The 20579-nt window shown below is 32.5% G+C and overlaps 1 protein-coding gene across 3 annotated transcripts in view; it reads left to right on the plus strand.

Moving 5' to 3' along the window:
* The window catches only part of CADM2 (cell adhesion molecule 2), a 1092572-nt gene that overhangs the window by 949312 nt on the left and 122681 nt on the right, over positions 1 to 20579 (plus strand). For all 3 annotated transcript variants that reach the window (XM_028504686.2, XM_036017949.1, XM_036017950.1), the window contains one exon: positions 499 to 589. In XM_028504686.2, coding sequence (XP_028360487.1) covers positions 499 to 589 — 91 coding nt within the window. The remainder of the gene's footprint in view (positions 1 to 498; positions 590 to 20579) is intronic.

Below are 20579 nucleotides of genomic sequence, written 5' to 3' on the forward strand. Positions count from 1 at the left end.
ACCAATTACTGTGTTATTGCATTTTTCAAAAAGATTTTGCATAATGCTGTGAGATAGTAGTTGATCTTGAGTTTTTTGTGGATACCTTATTATAAGCTTCAGGTATTCCTGCAACAATGAAAGTGTTGTTATTCAAATGTACAAAAATGCATTCAGTCCACAATAATAGTATTCATAGCTGTCTATAAATAGTTGAAGAAACAATTGTATGAAGTGCTTGATATTCATCTGAACCCATTTTTTTTGCAATTTCACTTTTAAATTCAGATTTCAGAAAAAATACAACAGTGGTGCTCATCAAATATTCAGATACTTCTGTTAGCTTTCCATGGACAGGATAGTAGCTTCTTAAAATTACATACTTTTGTTTCACCAAATCTAAAAAATCCCTTTTGTATGTACACAATTATAAAAAAGAGCATGAACACACAGTGTGATGTACAGTTACTAAATGTATAGTGTCATATGTGTTTAATGCTCTTTTCACTTTTTTTCTAGATACACCATCAGTTAAGATTATACCATCCACTCCCTTTCCACAAGAAGGACAGCCTTTAATTCTGACTTGTGAATCCAAGGGAAAACCACTGTAAGTGATTTAATGAGCAATGAAGGTTTTTTTTCTTTTTTTTCTTTTTTTTTTCTTCTATCCTGCATTGATTACAGGCTTTAACTGTAGAAAAACACTGCTTTTGTCTTGGCTTGGTGGGCAAAATGATCTCTAGAACAGAAAACCCCCTGAACCATGTCTTCATTAAGTGTCTGTGGAAGATTGGTCTTTTTCTTTGTCATCTAGTGAAGTTTCTGGGACGGTATCCAGCTGTGATTTTTTTTTTCTCAGTAAGATATTTCAACCTGAAAATGAGTAAGCTTAATCAGTCCCTGTTTATGTCATCAGATTGATAAAAGTTAGACATTATTGAACTTACTATTCCATGAAAAGCTTTGAAAATATTGAAGCGTATTCAAAATGTGCCCAAGTTTTAAAGTTAGATGAGGAAGCAGTCTCTTAATAGGGGAAATCAACTCTAATTTTTTATGTGATAGCTCTCACAAAATGTAATTTGTGAATGTCATTTGCTTGGAGGGAATGTAAATGAAAAGTGTCACAAGCCCAACATTTTCAATTGTATTTCATTATTAGAATACTTTAGTCCTAACATTACTTCAACTTTAGAATTATACTTTTTCACATTCATGTTTATAAACTGCAAACTCATAGAAAATTTACTTTTTATACAAAACCCAAATCAGTATGGATTATCCAAATATAGATTATTCAAATATTATTTGAGAGCCATTTGAACATTCTAATGTAGTAACACTCTAGGTCTAGCATAAATTGATTGATTTAAAAATTTTTTTTCCAATTGACTTGCATTTTCATTTAAATTTTAAGAACTAAGATTTAATTCTTCTCTGTATATAACTGGAAATGCAGATTGGTGCAGCCACCATGGAAAACAGTATGGAATATCCTCAAAAAATTAAAAATGGATCTGCCTTTTGACCCAACAATTTCACTGCTGGAATATATCCTATGAATCCTGAAATACCAAGTCAAGTCAAATTATTAAAAAATTGTTTTTAAAAATATTTGTTATTTAAGTGTAGATTTCATGTTATTCTATGAGAAATTTTTCTAAAAGTTTTAAGACAGAGTTTAAAATGTTAACTTCTTCAATTGCATAGCATTGTACTTTTTAACACTAAACATATTTATACTTCCTTATCATAGTTTTGGTATTTTAAAACTGTTTTCTTTCAGTAATTATTTCCTAGAGATATAAAGATGCAGATTCAAAGAGCAGTTGTGAATTAATGTATTAATTTATCTTTTAAGAAACATTTAAGCATTTTAAACATTTTTACCTAAGGTAAAATATTTTACCTTAGTAGCCTTTCTGCATATATCCTTCACAATTCACTTTAATAATTCTTACTATCTGATAAAATTAAATTGCTTATACAAAACATTTTTCAACTGCAATATGCTATCAAAATGTGACAGTGCATGCTAGTATTAAAATTTTAACAAGAGCTTTGGCTTCAAGTTCAGTACCTTAAATAGGGAAAGACGTGTAGCAGACTCTAGCCAGCTTTAGACATACCTAAATCAAAATTTATTTACTCCTGATTTTGTGTACCTAGCACCAGGAACTTTCCACTTTCTTTTCTATCTTCATTCCTATTCCTTCTGCATATTACTTTCTGACTCTTTCTGTTTCTCTTCCTTCTCTCTTTTTATGCTTCTGTCTTGTTTGTTCATTTCTGTTCTCCCATAAAACCTCGGGGTTCAGCATTGGAATACACAAAGTTAACATAATTGGGATCAAGGCATACATAGCAAAGGATTTGGGCTTTTACTTTCCCTCCATAGTTTTGTTTCCAAGTATATGTACCTTATCCACCCAAAGTTTACATTCTTTAAGCTATTTTCTACTATCTCTATTGCAACTATAAAGTGCCAGTTATGTTAGAAAGTAACTTTTGAAAAACTAACATGGGTCCTACAATGATTTTCAGCCCTGAAGTTGAACCCTCAGAAGCTTGAAGGTGAAGAACTAGCCAGTCTCAAGACATGTCTTACTCTTGCTATTCATGCTCTTTTATCAGACTTTCTTCTATATTTATTCTGTTACTCAAAACTTGCCAAATTCCTACCAGACTATTTCTAGCATGAGTTTACAGCATATAGAAAACCTCTAATCAGTGCAGTCATTATGTTCTTTCTTTACCCTTATAGGTCCCAATGTGGTACACAAGTAAATGTATATTATTTTCTTATATTGTCTTCTCATTCCCATCTTCGTTTTTAACATTAGCTTCCCTTGTAGACTGCCAGGCCATTAGCATTAAAGGTATAGCTAACGTTCCTTACTGCCTTTAGAACATTGGTTTTCTTATGTCTTTCCTAATCATCTTGAAATCTACTCTTCTACAGTTTCAAAGTACCAATCATGTCCAATAAATGTAGGCATTAACTCCTTTAAAGACAGTCTAATTTCTAGCTTCTCTTTAATTTATATTATATCTCCAACAGTGCTAGATGAAGCAGATAGAACAAAAAAAAAAAAAAAAGAGAGAAGACTAAAAAGAAATCATTGAATTTTCCCAAAAGGAAATGTTACTGCTCATAAAGAAAACAGTCTCACCAGAGCAGAGAGAACAGAAGGCAAATTGAAATGGATTAATCAGGAAAATAGTAGATGGTGAGGAAGCAAAGGTAATGGGAGGATTGCCCATTTCAGAAAATGAATCAGGAAAAATAGAAGAGAAAGAAGGAAAGGAATTTATGTCAAACAGAAGCTATAAAATAAAAAAAAAAATAATAGAAAGGCTATTTATATTTTAATATAGGATCAAAAAGCCTGAAAAGTGTGGGAATAGAAATGAAGCATGTGATATCACAATAGCAAATGGGTAGGTCTGAGTTTCCTATTTTACTGCCAAATTTCTGCTCCATTACTTTGGAGCAATTATACTTGATTCCCATTTTGTTATTTTGGAGTCACTGACAAGCAACACTGGCCCAGTTGATTGGATCCCAAAACCCTTAATTTCTATTACCCTTCCATTTACCCGATCCACCTTTAATGAGCAAGTGGGACTCAGAAATGGATAATGGATATATGTTTCCTTATAACTTGTTGCTGACATAAATAGTATCTTTAATCAATGACCAAATATTTATTGTTTCTTTCAAAATGATTAATGTATGATTCATCCAAGGTTGTTAGGCATATTGGTAATGAACAAAATACTGCTATCTTTTGTATGAATCACAGAAGATAGTGTGGCTGAACTTGTGTTGAAAATGTTTGTAACTTGCAGTCCTGTATGTTAATGTCGTTTTCTTTGTTGTAAATGTGAGGGCCCCAGTAACTCTTGATGAACAATCCTGCCTTACTCGCCTGCTTTGTACTGAAGCCTTTTTGCTGTTTTCCCACTGAACAGCTGCATAACTTGGGCCAGGACCAAATTGTTCCACTTGACATTGCTATAGAGGCATTCTATTCTTTCCTTAAAAGAGAGATTACTGTACATGTCTGTCAACTGTTTTAATTTTAGTTTAAAGTGAAGACCGAACTAATGCCAACCACTTTGCTTTCAAGTCCCCAGAGTTTTTTCAATCTTCTTCTTTCTTTGGCTGCATTCCCAGACAGCTTTCAGACAGGACCATTTTTCATTTAGAGAAGAAGAGAGAGGGGTATAATAAAAATAATAAAAAGCTGTTATATTACATTAAAGTCATGACCTTAAAAGGTGTGGGTTTGTACCCCACATTCTATAACCAAGGAATTACTGTTCATTTTAATCCAAAGTCCAATGTTTAATACTTTTAAATATACTTTAGTAAAGCAGTGGGACATATTCAATTAAGTGTGTATTGGACATTTATTCTATAAAAGAAAATAATTGTAGGTATTGTTCATTTTTTCTGTGTATCCAGCACAATGTTTATGTTTTATTTACTATTTTACCTTCTGGTAAGCACGTTTTTTCTTGTGTTCTTGTCATTAATTTAGTATATATAATTGCCTAGATCCCTATACTGTACAAAAGGAAAGATTTTAATTTTTAGAAAGACAAATCGCATACCATATAACAACTAGTGAGGTGTCTTAGGGCAGCCATTAAGCAGCCATTTTTTAAATTATCAAGAATTTAGGAAGAAATCTAATAAGAACATACTGATGCATTTTCAATTAGCATAATAGAGATTAAAAATGAGATTCAAATGAAAGCAGAACAGTTTTATATCAGGTCAGTTTCCTCAGCCTACATGTCCCTTTTTGCCAACTATACATTATTTTCTAATTGTCATACAACTCAGTCACAGCCAGAAGAAATGACAAGACAAACTAATAGTTAAAAAAGGCAAGTTACCATCCAGAGTGAAATGCCAAAACAAGACAAAATATGAATTTTGAAGAAAAATAATTGCTCTACAATATTAGCAATTGTATATCATTTGACCTAAAGAATAACAGATGTTAATTTTACAAAATTTGTTTCTCACCTACCATCTATGCTATTGAAAGCTATCTAATTAATAATCAGCCTGTTGTTTATCTTCAGATATAATGCCTAACCTATCATGCTCTTAGGCACAAATAGTATGTGGTAAAGTGGCAAGAGAAATACAAAACTAGATTTGAATTATGAATATTGTGAATATCTTTGGCCTCACTGGCCCTGGACAAGTCACATAACCATGCAAAATATTTTTCAAAATTAATGCACCTCATTTTTTAGAGCCATTTCAGGTTCAGTGAAACTGAGTAGAAATCACAGAGTTCCCCAATTCCCCTGCTCCCACACATGCACAGCCTCCACCACTGTCCACATGCTATGCAACAGTGGTACACTACCACAGGAAACGAACCCATGGGCCTGGCATCATTCATGGACATGCCATTATTGCCCCAAGGCCCGTAGTTTACACTAGGGTTCACTATTCTACATTCAATATTTTTATTGTATAAGGTTAAGAAAATAAAATATAGTGAACAATTTTTCAAAAATTAATGATAATATATATAACATTTCTGCCCCATGTCATTTCATAACAAATAATAACCATGAGAACGATGATAAATTATATTTATAAGAATTATGAGCAGTGTATTTAACCAAGCTTTAAACTCAGAATTCTTAGTTTTATATTTAATACACATTCTGATATTGGGCTACTATGACAACTCTGAAAATTATGTTATTATCTCAGATTTCTTCCATGGCTTTGAAATTGAAGGTTCCAAGTAGAATAAATACATTCTAGGATGATGGCTTGTGACTTTCAAACGGATGATTGAACAGCAAAGAAATCCAGGCTAAAGTAATGTCAAAACTGATAGACCAACATGGCTGTTTCAGTTGAGGATAAATAGAAATTATGAGCTGCTAGAAGAGAGGCAGGTGCATGAACCCTCTAAAATATAATATAGCTAGAAATGGGAAACTGGACTATTTTGAGCCACAGAACAGTGCCCTTATAATGTTAAGGTAGGGAGTTTCTCAGAACAACTGGAGAGCATTGGAAGGGAATAGAATGAGTTTTGGTACAACAAATGTGTGAAAGGCTATACTCCAGAGCAGTTCTACTGGGATGAAGGAACTAATCAGTTAGTGAGTTTTGACAGAGAAGACAAAGCAGGAGAGATGGGAGGCCTTAACCAGAACGAAGTGAATGTCATGTCTCGTGAGTGGTTGAGCATCCACGGTCTGTGATGTACAGTCTTGTTTTGACAAAGATTTCCAAGTTCACTGATGCTTATTGTCTTATTTAAACCACACATCTATCCTGTTATAAGAGGTTCACAAAGACTCATAATAATTTCCATTTTGTGGTATCATCAGAGGATGATAAGTCTTATAGGTTCTATGACTTTTTCCATTCCCACAACTGATAAATGGTAGAATTGGGATAATACCCCCTTTTAAAATTTTAACAATACTAATGTATGTTACCTTGTTTACTGTATTTTCAGTTCTCCGATCATATTGATTTCTCACAATAACTTGATGAGGTTGGCAAGAATGAGAGTATTCTCATAAAATACTAAGAAAGCCTATTTATCAAATACTTGTAAATTACCAGTTATGTAAGCTTAATGTTAGTATATCTAAATATGGTCTAAAGAGTTTCTAAACATATCTAGTTTCTACCTAGATTTGTGATTAGCTATATAATAATTACTCAATTGTTATATACATTTATTTTTAAAAAGCAGGTTATATTATATCCTTAATTTTATATAACTTTAAGAAGATTAAGAATGTAGGTTAATACTGAAAAACAATACTAATGCAGATGGCATGCCAATGCAATGGAATACAGTGGGAAGTCATATAGAGTAAATAGAATAAGCAATAAATTAAAAGTAAACACTCTTTAAAAGTAGTATTTCTTAGTAAATATTATGCCTAATATGTTTCCAAAACAATTGGCTGCATAAACATAATGAGGGTCTCCTTATCATTAAAGATACTCTTGCAATGGCAGTCCTTGGATAAGGAAGGTTACAGGATATTTAGAGTGTTTTTTCTTTACTTATATCTGATGTCTAGAGAGATAGATTAATTGAGACATTGTCTCAATTAATTAAATTAAGGGTAATATAGTCAATTTCTTCTAAAATGTTTTCAAAGGTATAATATTGGGAAGTTTACATAATTTTTAAAAAATATGTATCAGTGTGCTTTCCTTCCCTTTTGTGTTTCTTTTCTGAGACTCATATTGTCTTTTTCTTCCATCTCATGGCTTCCAAATTTAATCACTCATTGACTCTCTGGAAGCACATAAGTGCTTATCTTAGATATGAGACTGAATGTATTTGGTTTTGCTTTTGTAACAAGAAGCTGACTCTGGGTAATCTCTACTGCTGGGCATCTGTGGTGTGTTGAGCACTCAATCATTTTCAATTTAATGTTCCTATGTCTGTGAAAGTCCCATAAGGTGTGCAGAAACACAATTATGGGTCCGTAGAGGAAATGTTCTCTTTGCACTTTGCACTTTCCCAGGTAAGCAGTTTTCTTGCAACAAAAAGCTAATTATTTTGAGGGATTATGTAAATCTTTAGCAGGAAACTCTAAAACAAAAATGTCTCAATATGCCATTGTGGAATGATGCTATCATAGACATTATTAGAATTTCAAGATGCACTTTTGGGCCCATAGGGTTAAAACTCTGGCCCTGGCTGGTGTGGCTTAGTGGATTGATCACTGGCCTGTGAAGCAAAAGGTGGCTGGTTCAATTCCCAGTCCAGGTACATGACTGGGTTGTGGACCAGGTCCCCAACAGGGGACGTGCAAGAGGCAATATACATTGATGTTTTTCTTCCTCTCTTTCTCTCTCCATTACCCTTTCTCTATAAATAAATAAAAGTAAAATATTAAAAAACTCTGTAGTTTACATTTATATATTATTATAAGATTATATCTAAGCATTTTACTTTATATCTAAAGATATACAAGCATTGCATGTGGGTTTATACAAAAAGAAAGTCATCAAAATTTAATTGTAGGAAAATTACAAAACAAAAAAAACTATTCATTTAACATTAAACATGTGAAATACTATACTATATCCTTGATTAAAGAAATTGTAACCAATAGCTCAACAAGTGCCATTCAATAATCTTTGCTTTTGTCTCTTTGTAGTTTTTTCATATTATGCATCATAATGTTAGAATTAACATCCATCTGGTCAAGTTACTGAGAAGTAGATTAAATTATGCCTGCATTAAATGCTTTGATTATCACTTTTGTAAAATACACAGATAAAACAAAGTATGGCATATAAAATTAAATTGGATTCACTGTAGATACTTGGTATTATTTCAATTTATTATTGAAACCAAGAAAATTCTTTTGCCCAGAAAGCCAATTATTCAGACAATCTAAAGGAGATTTCCTACATTACATGTTTTTTAAAAATATATGGTTTAGCCATGGCTGGTATACCTCAGTGGATTGAGTGCAGGCCTGGGAATCAAAGCATCACTGGTTCAATTCCCAGTCAGGGCACATGCCTGGGTTGTGGGCCAGGTCCTTAGTAGGGAGCATGCAAAAGGCAACCACACATTGATATTTCTCTCCCTTTCTTTCTCCTTCCCTTCCCCTCACTCTATAAATAAATAAAATCTTAAAAAAAATAAAAATAAAATATATGGTGTATATCGATTCACTTTTTCATATAGAGTTATAGTCATAAAGAAGTTCTTGACTTCAAAGTTTAAAGAAAAAAATAGCAAACAATGCCCCAAATTGTAGAAAATATGATCATTTACAAATGTCTCCTATTAGAATAGGAAGAATCTGTCAGTGATTGATGATGGCCTTCAAGCCCAACTTTTGCAAATTCAGACTACTATAAATATCTGGGACACTTCAAGGAAAGGAAAAACAGAGATAGACAAGAATTTTTTAAAGCAGCAGAAGAAAGCAATGACTATTTGACATACAACCAGCAGTTGTCCCTGAAATGGCTAGCTGTGATTGACTGAAAACACTAATGCTCAAAATACAAATAACAGGGATCAGCATTGTACAGTATTATAAAGAAGCAAGATTAAAAATACAATAGCTTAGCAATGTAGGGGCAAAAAGACCTAGAGGTAATAGGAGCTTTCACTGTGGGTCACAAATGCAGTGCTTTCAAATTGATGGTTGTGACTTATTAATGAATTAGAAGATCAGTTTAAAAATCCTTTTAAAGAACTGAAAATAAAATGGAAAATACAAGGAAGAAAAGGAAAAGAAAATGTCACAGTACATTAGAAAGAGCAAATTTTATTTCCTGTTTGTATTTGTGTAGTGTATGAGATTGTAAAATATGCTTTTTACTATAGGTCACACCCAAAAGGTTTGAAAATCATTGCTTTAGCACCACCTGTGGTGAAGCTGGACTTGTGGATATTCATCCAAAGAGCATGTTAAGTTCTACTCACTTCAGGTTCTCTACAACCATCACTATTCAAAAATGTATGTTTAAACTTAAGAGATCTTAGCACAAAAAATACAGTCCAATGCCACTAAATATGTTCTCTTTATTTGTGCAGAAAAGTTTGATCCTTTGAAGACAAAATGATTAAAATGTACTTTCAAGTTTTTAAGTCTTAAATTTTAATTTTCTTCAGCAATTATTTATACGGAACATTTAATTCCCCAACTAAGAGATAAATTATGTGCACTTTACTTCTACTTTTCTAAGACTATTGGTTTCGATATTAGAAAAAAAAAGTTATGGAGCAGAAGCAGAGGGATTAACATAAGTATTTGATTTTATAAGGTTAATTAGCACTACTTTATAGCAGTAGAAGTAATGGGTTGCAAAGTAATCCTTATATGGACAATACGACCTTATCATTACAACCTGCTCTTGAGCTGACTGGGTTTCAGGCACCTAATTGATTTTAATCCTTGTGGATGCATTTGAAATGGAATCAAATTGTCCTTATAATGTACAAAGATTGATAAAGTGGCAGATTCTGAAATCTTTATCAAAGATTGATAAAGTCTCAGACTCATAAATACTTTATTTAAAAAACATGAAAATGTTCTACTGTGGCCAAGGGGCTCTGCTGTTTGGAGCATCATCCCATACACTAGGAATTTCAACAAAAGGTGTGCCAGTTCTACTCCTGGTCAGGGCAAATACCTAGGTTGCAGGTTCCATCCCTGGTTAGGGCGGGCATGTACTGGAGGCAACCAATCAATGTTTCTCTCTCTCCCTCTTCTCTCTCCAAAAGCATTTTTTAAAAAATCCTCCTGTAAAAATAAAAAATAAAATAATAAAATAAAATATTAAAACCATGAAAATGTTCTAAAGTCTAGCTTAGTCAATTGAGATTTTCAGGAGCTGCTAAATTTCAAATAAGTTGAAATATATTTTCTTAAGAATGATCATTGCTAAATATATCATTAAGATCTTAAGTTTAATTTAATAATATTGTTCAGATGTGGATATGGATGTTTAGTAGAGATTTATTCATCCTTTAACCAGGAATTAATATTCTATGCTTACGAAAGAAAAAAAAAATGTTAGGTATAGATAAGGCACGTGAGTAATTGTTTTGCTTTAGCACAAAGTCCTTGGAGATTAGTTTAAGCATTTTTCACAATCTTGAATATTTTCTCTTCAGTACTAAAATCTGTCATTGCTCTAGGATCATAGCAATCTTATCTTTTCAAGGGATAATCTTTTGTGTGCCATAAATTGGCTGAAATTATACAGTTTGTAGTATGACTGCTTTGTTTCTTAAAGGTGGTCAAAATAAACATCAATGAACACTACCTATCAATGAAAAGTGGTCCAGGATTTCCCAGGCATTTTAACAAATGCCGTTATTTATGTTTTCTATAGAGCACTTATCTCTTCCATAAGTTTATGTTCTGTTTAACAACAAGCTTCTAAATTTAGAGGTAAGAAGTGGCTTAAAAATTATAATCCAGTAGCATATGCTCAGATTGAGGATAAAAGAAGTCCATTTATTATTTGCTTTTGTGGTTTTAAATCTCATGAAAGTTGACATTGCTATTATTGTCCCATCTAAATCTAACCTTTAATATAATAATACTGCTCCTACTTGACATTATACTGGTAAAATAGTTGATTTCAGGAATTTACATGAGTAGATAAACTCAGAGTTTTAACGTATAATTTAAAAGAATAAGTAGGCTTGAATTTTCTACTTCAAACTCACTTAATTTTTAGTGCATTCAGCACTTTTGGCTCCATCAGAAAAAATTACTGATGTTGACTTTTGAGTGGAGGTTCTCATTATTGAGCGTTTTAACAGAAACCAGTAGAATTCTCAAACTGCAGATAGAAAGGAAAACAAAAATATCATTGCCTTTTCTAAAAAGATTGTGTAGGTATGGGAAATATCATATTCATGTTGAGCAAAGATGAACCCATATGAATTATGAGGATAAAACAAGAGATTAAAGAATGCAACCAGAAACCACTAAAAGCAGAAGGCAGTGGAGACCAATGTGGATAAAAGCTAAGGAACTGTCTCTCTCTCCGTCACACTCTCTCTGTCTTTCATGCAAATACACAAAGTTGTACTTATCAAATAAATCAATACAACTGCAAAAGGCTAAAAATGTAATGAAAAATTACAAATTTAAAAGAGAAGTTGTAAAAATTTGTTTCATGTAATTTCTTCTAGCTTTTTTTCCCCCTTCATTTGCTGTACTATGCCACTCCTAAATATTTGAAATGTTAGGTCAAAATCAACTTAACAAGCGATGATACTAGTGGTATCAAAATTTAGATTTTGTACAAATATGTATTTTTAAATATTATGTTAAAGAGTTAGGGAAAATGGAAATGCATTAATCTAATCATTTGTTCTGAAAATGTTTATGATAATACACAAGGCATATGTACAGATTAGAAAAACACAAACAAAAGCAAAATAAAATAAACATGAAACACTCAAATAAATAATAATGAAATTTACTTTGGCTTTAAAATTGTCTTTCTCTTTGCTATTCATGTGCATTTATGCATGATGACTTTAAGAACAGTGTTCAAAATCTCTGTTCATTTTTTCTTAAGCTTGTCTGAATGTTCTGATAAAGACTCAGGAAGATATAAAAGTTGTCTACATTAGGGCTGGAATAGAACCAGATAAGCACAATGGATAGGGCAAAGAAAAAAAATTGTAAGATTGATTAAAGAGAGTACTTGGAGGGAACTGAAGAACACAGTAAATAAATGGTGAGTCTATTAGTTACGACTGGAGGTTTTGATGATGTATAACAGAAAAGTTAGTCAAAAGATGGGAGGTTGTCATTGGAAAATTGAGTTTTTTGAGATACTGAAGTTATGATGAGGACATTTAGTGTGTGATCATGGCTGAGGTAGGCTAACAAAATAATTATTGGATGTGAGGGGGGGTCATAGTATTAAGAGTTCATTCAATGTATTGGATGAGTTTTAAGTACAAATGCTTGGGTTAATAAAATTTTAGATTACTTTGTTCCTATGACATTATCCTTTTTTAACATTACTTGGACCTCTAAGACTTCATTACCCTTCTTTTCTCATGTACTAATAAAAGTATTTCAAGATATTGGGTAATCTGCTTTTTTCCCCCTTGAACTAAGACACTGTTTGGCTCCAGATTCTCTCTGTAAAAAATTCCAGGCCTGTCCTCTGCCCTGATTTCAATTTCTCATTTTGTTATTGCTAGATGGCGATGTATTTTCTATTTTTTCTAGCATTTGTATTCAGCATATTTGAAAATGAAATCACCAATCCTCCCTTTCTGCTGTATCTCAGTTTGTTTTTTCCTGGTTTATGATTTTTTGTTTGTTTGTCTGATAAGTTGGTTGGTTTTGCATGTTATTTTCTCCTATGTAGGACTGAAGTTCCTATGACACAGACCAAACACCATAGAGTTTTCCTTTCTCTTCCTTAACACTGTGTATTTTCTGCCTCCAAAATATTTGGGGGCAGAATATTTGGGAGGCAAAATATTACTTACCCAATAGCTCTTTTATTATCTATTATGTGCTTTCCTTTAGTATTACTTCAATTTTATGTAGGGCGTTTTTTGCCTTCTTCAGAACTCTATGTATGGTCCATTCATTGAATTTCCTTTTTCAGATAGTTCACAATGGTAGACTTAAAGAAAACGCTGATCAGGAATACCCACTTCTTAAAAGCCATTACAAAGTATTTTCATTTTTCAAGAAATTCTAGATTCTTTAGTCTGTCACAAAAGGCCCTTTATTGCCTATTTATTTTATTTTTATTAAACTTATAGGAGTATCATTGGTTAATAAGATTATATAGGTGTCAAGTGTATGTTTCTGTACTACATTATCTGTGCATTGCATTGTGTGCCCACCACCAAAGTCAAATCTTCTGTCATCATATGTTTAATGCCCTTTACCCTTTTCTAACTACCCCACCCTCTTTGTCCTGGTAACCACCATACTGTTGTCTGTGTCTATGAGGTTTGGTTTGGTTGTTTTTCTTGTTTGTTCATTTGTTGCTTTCAGTATTATACCCCACATATGAGTGAAAATGTAGTTCTTAATATTTTCTGTCTGAAGTATTTTGCTTAGCATGATATCCTCGAGGTCCATCTATGTTGTTGCAAATGGCAATCTTTCATCTTTTCTCATGGCTGAGTAGTATTCCATTGTTTACATGTACCACATCTTCTTTATCCAATCACCTATCAAAGGACCCCGACTCTATTACTTCAAGTACTTTTAACTTTACTCTTTCCTAAATTGACTCAACTCACAGCAATTTTACCTATCAACTGCATTCTCGCTTTTGGACATTCACCATATTTGAATTGATCTCATCAACAATATGGCCTCTGGGGGACAAACATCTAGGATTCTTTCTCCTTGTGAGATGGCACCTTCCATTTCTACCAGTCAAAACCTATCATAGTTAAAAACACTAATCAAAATTTACATCTTTCATAAAGGTTGTTATAATGTTTCTAATTTAGATATAATTAATTTTTATGTTTATAACTTATTTATGCTACTTATCATGTCCTGCCCAATGTTATGGTTGGTGACTATTATCTTATGTAAATTAACTAAAATATAATATCACAAAGAACAGATACTTATCTTATTTTCCTTATTTCCTTCATTAATTCCTGGCTTAAAACTTGCACAGGATTATTAATAATTGTTTAATAGCCCTGGCTGGTGTGATTCAGTGAATTGAGCACTGACCTGTGAACTGAAAGACCACCAGTTTGATTCCCTGTCAGGGCACATGCCTGGGTTGTGGGCTAGGTCCCCAGTTGGGGGTGTGAGAGAGGTGACTAATCACACATTGATGTTTCGCTCCTGCTCTTTCTCCCTCTCTCTGAAAGTAAATAAATAAAATCTTTAAAAATATTTGTCTAACAATACTAACATAAACTTATTAGATTCCTAGTCAAGAATATATAGGCTTTAACAACAACAAAGTTCATTAATTTTTTTTTATCTCTCCTAAGATATCAGTGTAAAAGTAGAACATTCTCTGTAATTAAATTCTTGTTGAAGACTATTCCACTATAAATGTTTCTGAAGGTTTGTTTTCCCTTGAGCAAAGCTATATCTATAAAGACAGGCACATAAATGTTTCATTAAAATGAACCTAAATTATGATAAGTAAACCATCTAAAGTTGGCAAATAGTATGTTATATTATGACTTAAAATTGCTCCCATAAAAATATGAAATCAGTATCAAGAATAAAAGGACAACAAATTTCATTACAATTAAGTTGCACAACAATCAAATCTGAGGAAAATCACAGCCTGATATACTCTTCAAGAGGTTAGATTTTCACAATAATTAAGAATATGATTTTGAATATATGTAGAATGCTATTCACAAACTATGCTCAGAAACAGCTATTTTTATTTATACAAAATAACCCTTTGTGTATCTTTAAATTTAAAGTAATTAATATACAAATAGCTTCACAAGTAATCCCTTTTAATTTCTGTATATTTTAAATATTTAAAAAGAAGCGAGTGACCCCAGCTTTTGGTGGGTTTTTTTCTCCCCAATATTTTGTTTTCCCACTATGTTAACAATTTTTGGACTTTGGTTTATGGCTACTATTTCAGTCTACCCATTGGGGAACTGTGTAGGCTAGATTTCTTTCAGAATCTTTCTTCCAGAATTCCTAAAACCTAAGCCTTTCTACTTGAACCAATTTCAAATTCATTTATGAATTAATTTGCATTTCATTTTCCCTCCATTTCTCTAAAATTTTGATAGCATAAACAGAGTTTTTCATAAATTCTTTAGTATAATTCTTGATTTAAAAGTTTTTGCTTGAAACAGAAAATGAAATCCAAGATATTTACTTAACTCCTACCACATTCTTTCACTTTAGAGTGAAAAATATTACCAGAAGCAGAGGAAAATTAGACTTTAAAAATTCTCCCTGGCATTAAAACTTAAATCATATGTATCACCCCTTGTGAAATTTCTAAACTGAAATAAAGGCTTCATGTGCGATATAAATTTAATACCTATGGTACTGAGTTATTAAGTTCCTTCTTTGTCTTATGTTAAAGAAAATGAAAGATATATATATATATATATATGCAATTTTTGCTTTAAGCAAGAGCAAAATGTTTACTTGAATGCTAGTACAGTGACTGTTATTTCTTATCTAGTTAATATCAATTTAATTTTTAAAAGATTAATTTTAGTATTAAAGCTCAACATGTTCAGTACTTGTTAAGGAACTCAAAGAGGATATAACCATTTTGGAAAAGGAAGCTAATGAAGTGTGTATTCATCCCAAACTCAAAAAGGCATTTACTCCTGTCCATTTCCTCAAACATATCAGAAAAAATTTTTTTCCTAGGAAACATACATTATGGAATTGACTTTTCCATGACTGAACTACTCATCTTTTATATTTATTCTTAAGCTTGAGCCTAAAAGAGAAAATGATTGCTTTGATGACAAAGCAAGATTCCATACTCATCAATACCTACAGACTGGATAATCCCACATACAGTTAGGAGAATTAGAGGATACTATGGCATAGCTTTACAGAATAAATTCCCTGAAGACTAACTAAAGAGTTTCATTGGAAATTATGAATCAGGTTTGTATCCGGTTCAAGATACTAAATACACTGAGAGTGTGAGAGAGTTGGGCAATTCTTTCCAAGTTCTAATTTATAAATAGAAAGTTGTTAAAGATATGGAATAATCTCTTTTTGGATATATACAGAACAAAACATTGAGATAAAAAAGTTTTTAAATTGTCTATTAAAATAAAAAAAAAAAAAACTTCTTTACCAAGGCCTTAGAATACAAGAGAATGCAAGAGCATATTTGGTTTCCTTTTTCATTTTTGTTTTTGTTTTCTGGCATTCAGAAACTGCTGCAAAAGTGTCTTTAGCGTCATAGGACAATAAAATATATTTTTTAGTTCCATAGATTTGGTAGACAGAAACATAAAACAAATTTCAACTCCTATGATATGTTTTTAGCTTCTAATTACTTGGGCTTTTAAAGGGGGAACTCGATGGGTTGACTATGTTCATGTTCTCACTATGGAGTTAAGCAGTGTTATGCCTGATACTGTTACTCCTGGCGTGGAGCAGTAACACAAAAAAGAGTAATACTCTTTTTCAGCCTTATCACATATAGGAAGTGTAGTCTGGAACCACTTTTTAAATGATCACCTTTGGTTGCGTGAACAGCAGGGAAGATTGTTACTCATTACAGCAAGAAATTCAATCATTCTTGGGTTCCAATTAGAAGGAGCTTAGGGGCCCTCTTTATTAAGATGAAACACAAATTGTATCAAAACTAGTTAAACTATTCATATATTTATGGTGATATTAAGAAGTTTGAAGATTGTAAGTACTAATTGGAATATGTAGGCTATTTTTAACTGATACACACTATAACCTTCATTTTATTAAAATCATTTTATGCTGCTAACTTTTTTTGCCATCTTGAAGATTTACTATCATACATTGTAGGATCAAGAATTCTGCAATGTAGGCCCTGGCTGATGTAGCTCAGTGGACTGAGCACGGGCTGGGAACCAAAGTGTCCCAGGTTCGATTCCCAGCCAGGGTACGTTCCTGGGTTGTAGGCCATAACCCCCAGCAACCGCACATTGATGTTTCTCTCTCTCTCTCTTTCTCCCTCCCTTCCCTCTCTAAAAAAAAATAAATGAATAAAATCTTTAAAACAAAAGAATTCTGCAATGTTAGTGTCAGCAGTTGCTTATATTGCTGTTATTTCCTGTTAATTATTTTTGCAGGTGATTTTTTTCATTTTTTTCTAAGACAGGTAATTTTTAAAAGGGAACTCCTCATATCTCTTAATTCACTTTTTCATTTTTAATTCTCATCCAAGGACATTTTTTTCACTGCTCTGAGAGAAAGAGAGACAGAAAGAGGGATAGAGAAAAACATCAGTGTGAGAAACTTCTATGGGTTGCCTTCTTGTATGTAACCTGAGATGTGCCCCAACCCAAAATCAAACCTGAGACCTTTGGTCTATGGGATGATGCTCCAGCCAGCTGAGCCATACCAGTCAGGGCAAGGATTTTTTTTAAGTTTTTAAAATAAAAATTGACAACTTGAATAATTTATCTAGATCTTCATTTCTATACAAATAATTTTCAAAGATATATATAAATTTAATTACATATTTACAGAGTCATATGCTTTAATATTTGGTTGAAAACTTATGAGTTTCATCAGAGAAAATTATGACAGTTTGGATGAGCATGGTATAATTTTGAGTTTATGAAAATGTGTATATATGTGCATTGATTTATGTTTGTGTATGTTGAAAAATTCTGACATATTTCTAGAAAGCGTTGCTTTTGAATAAATATAATATTTCCATTGCATAGCATTTTAAGGAGGTATAACAAAATACCTCCATTGTATAAGCATTTTAATACTTCTAAAAATCCAGTCAATCCAAATGTAACTGTTATTTTAAAGTTGACCTTATGTGGCTTTATAGAAATGACACCACGTCTAATATTTCAGATAAATGCAATATTTATTTTTTTGTAGCACTTCAAAGAAAGTCCATGGTATAAGATTTTTCAGGCTCTCACTTTTAAAATAAGAATTAGTACATTCAAATAATAACTAGCAAATGTGGGATATATGAAGCAAGTTGAGAGGTATTAATGGTATGTTTTTATAAAAGAGAGTATGAATGTGAATATACTATATAATGCAATCAGATAATATAAATTATTATGTTTGTCCTATAGTTTTGGATAACTGGTTTCTTACTATTTTTTTCCATAGAATCCCCTTTCAGAAGTTTCATGAATACAGCCCCGATAAAATTGTCTTCTCTTCCTTGTTCTTTCTTCAAGTTATTTTATACTTTTTCCAATCATTATTATTATTTGGCTTGCAAGTTTTATCCATTTGACTAAATTTTGTCAGAAAATATATAATCTTTTTCTCAGAAAAACTGTTGTAGTTATAGCTATCACTTAACAAGATATATGAGGTCTGTCCAGAAAAAGTCCAACTATTGTTAATATAATGAGCACAGTTTGTGTGACATCAATGTAACCTGGAAGCCAAAGAGAGTGGACGGACTGTGCATTTGTGAACAATGAGGACTTCACTATACTAGTCAGTGGGGGCAGTAGATACTGTTGAGTGAGCATGTGTACTGTGTGGCCATTGCATTCAAAATGAGGGAGTGGAGCAGTGAATCTGCACCAAATTTTGTGTTAAGCTTGAACATTCCTCTGTGGAAACTATTGGCATGATTCAGAAGACTGTAGCTTTGGACGACTGGTGATTGGCAGCCTGATCACGACAAAGCACCTGCTTATGCATCACATCTTGTGCAGAGATTTTTGGTGAAATATCAGATCATCCAGGTGACTCAACCCCTGCATAGCCCAGATTTGGCACCCTGAGGCTCCTGGCTTTTCCCCAAACTAAAATCACCTTTGAAAGGGAATAGATTCCAGACCATAGATGAGATTCAGGAAAATACAATGGGCAGCTGATGGCAATTGGGAGAATTGTGTGAGGTCCCAAGTTACTTTGAAGAGAACTGCGGCTTCATTGTCCTAAGTACAATGCTTGTTGTATCTTGTATCCTGTTCAATAAATGTTTCTATTTTTCATATTACATTGCTGGATACCTTCTGGACAGACCTCATATATTCTGATTGTATCCATAATAACAAAATATAACATGCAGTTATGTTTTATGTTTTTTATAAAATTTAGTGTTTATAACAAAATAAACAAATAATTAAATTTTTTCAAAAATAATTTATCTTTATTTTATTTTCCATGACTATTTAGTTCCCTTATGTTCTCCTCCCCCCTTCATTCACCACACTGTTGTCCATCTCCATGAGTCCTTTTCCCTTTTTGCTCCATCACTCTACCTTCTAACCCTCTACTGCCACTAACTGTCATCTGTTCTCTATGAGTTTGTCCCCATTTTCCTTGCTGATTCAGTTTGTTCCTTAGATTCTGCATATGAGTGAAATCATATGGAATTTGTTTTTTTTTTCTGACTGGTTTATTTCACTTAGTATAATGTTCTCTAGGCCCATCCACACTGTCACAAAGGATAAAACTTTCCTCTTTTTTATAGCCAAGTAGTATCCATTGTGTAAATGTCCCATAGGTTGTTTTATCCACTCATCTATTGAAGGACACCTGGGCTGCTTCCATATCTTGGTGATTGTAGATAATGATACGATGAACATAGGAGTACTTATGTTCTTTCATATTATTGTTTTGGGTTCCTTCTGATATATTCCCAGAAGTGAGATTACTGGGTCAAAAGGCAGATCCATTTTTAATTGTTGAGCTAACTCCATACTGCTTTCCACAGTGGTTGCACCAGTCTGCATTCCTACTAACAGTGCAAAAGAGTTCCCCTTTCTCCACATACTCCTCAGCACTTGTTTATTGATTTATTGAGGAAAGCCATTCTATCAGGTGTGAAATGGTAACTCATTGTGGTTTTAATTTGCATTTCCCTAATGATTAGTGACTTTGAACATCTTTTCATATGTCTCTTGGCCATCTGTATGTCCTCTTTGGAGAAGTGTCTGTTCAGGTCCTTTGCAATCATGTTTAAATTGGAAAATTTTGATCTAGAAGAACTAGGAAAATATTCATCATATTAGAAATCAAGAGATAGTGTAAAAAGCATTTACAACATAGTCAGACCAGATTTAGGCACATCTCTAATCTCCTATATCCTTATGTGCTTTAAAATGTTTTAAATCATATGCATGAAGTGTTCTTGTGAGGTTTGTAGAAAATATATGTAAAATATCTATGATAATTACTGTCATCAACACATGGTGGTAGATATTATTAATAGTGATTCTAATCATTAATAAGTATAAAACACTGTGGACTCCTCAAAGGCAGACATCCATGATTTATTTATGTATTCTTCCTTAAAAGCAAATTTTGAGATGAGAAATCTTTGCAAGTACTTCATTCAAAGAGAAGTTGATTTCAATGAATTCAGTTTTTTTTTCAGTTCCACATATGAGATCATACAGTATATGTCTTTCTTTGTTTGACTT

This window comes from Phyllostomus discolor, chromosome 2 (assembly GCF_004126475.2).
Source record: "Phyllostomus discolor isolate MPI-MPIP mPhyDis1 chromosome 2, mPhyDis1.pri.v3, whole genome shotgun sequence".
NCBI classification, from domain to species: Eukaryota; Metazoa; Chordata; class Mammalia; order Chiroptera; family Phyllostomidae; genus Phyllostomus; species Phyllostomus discolor.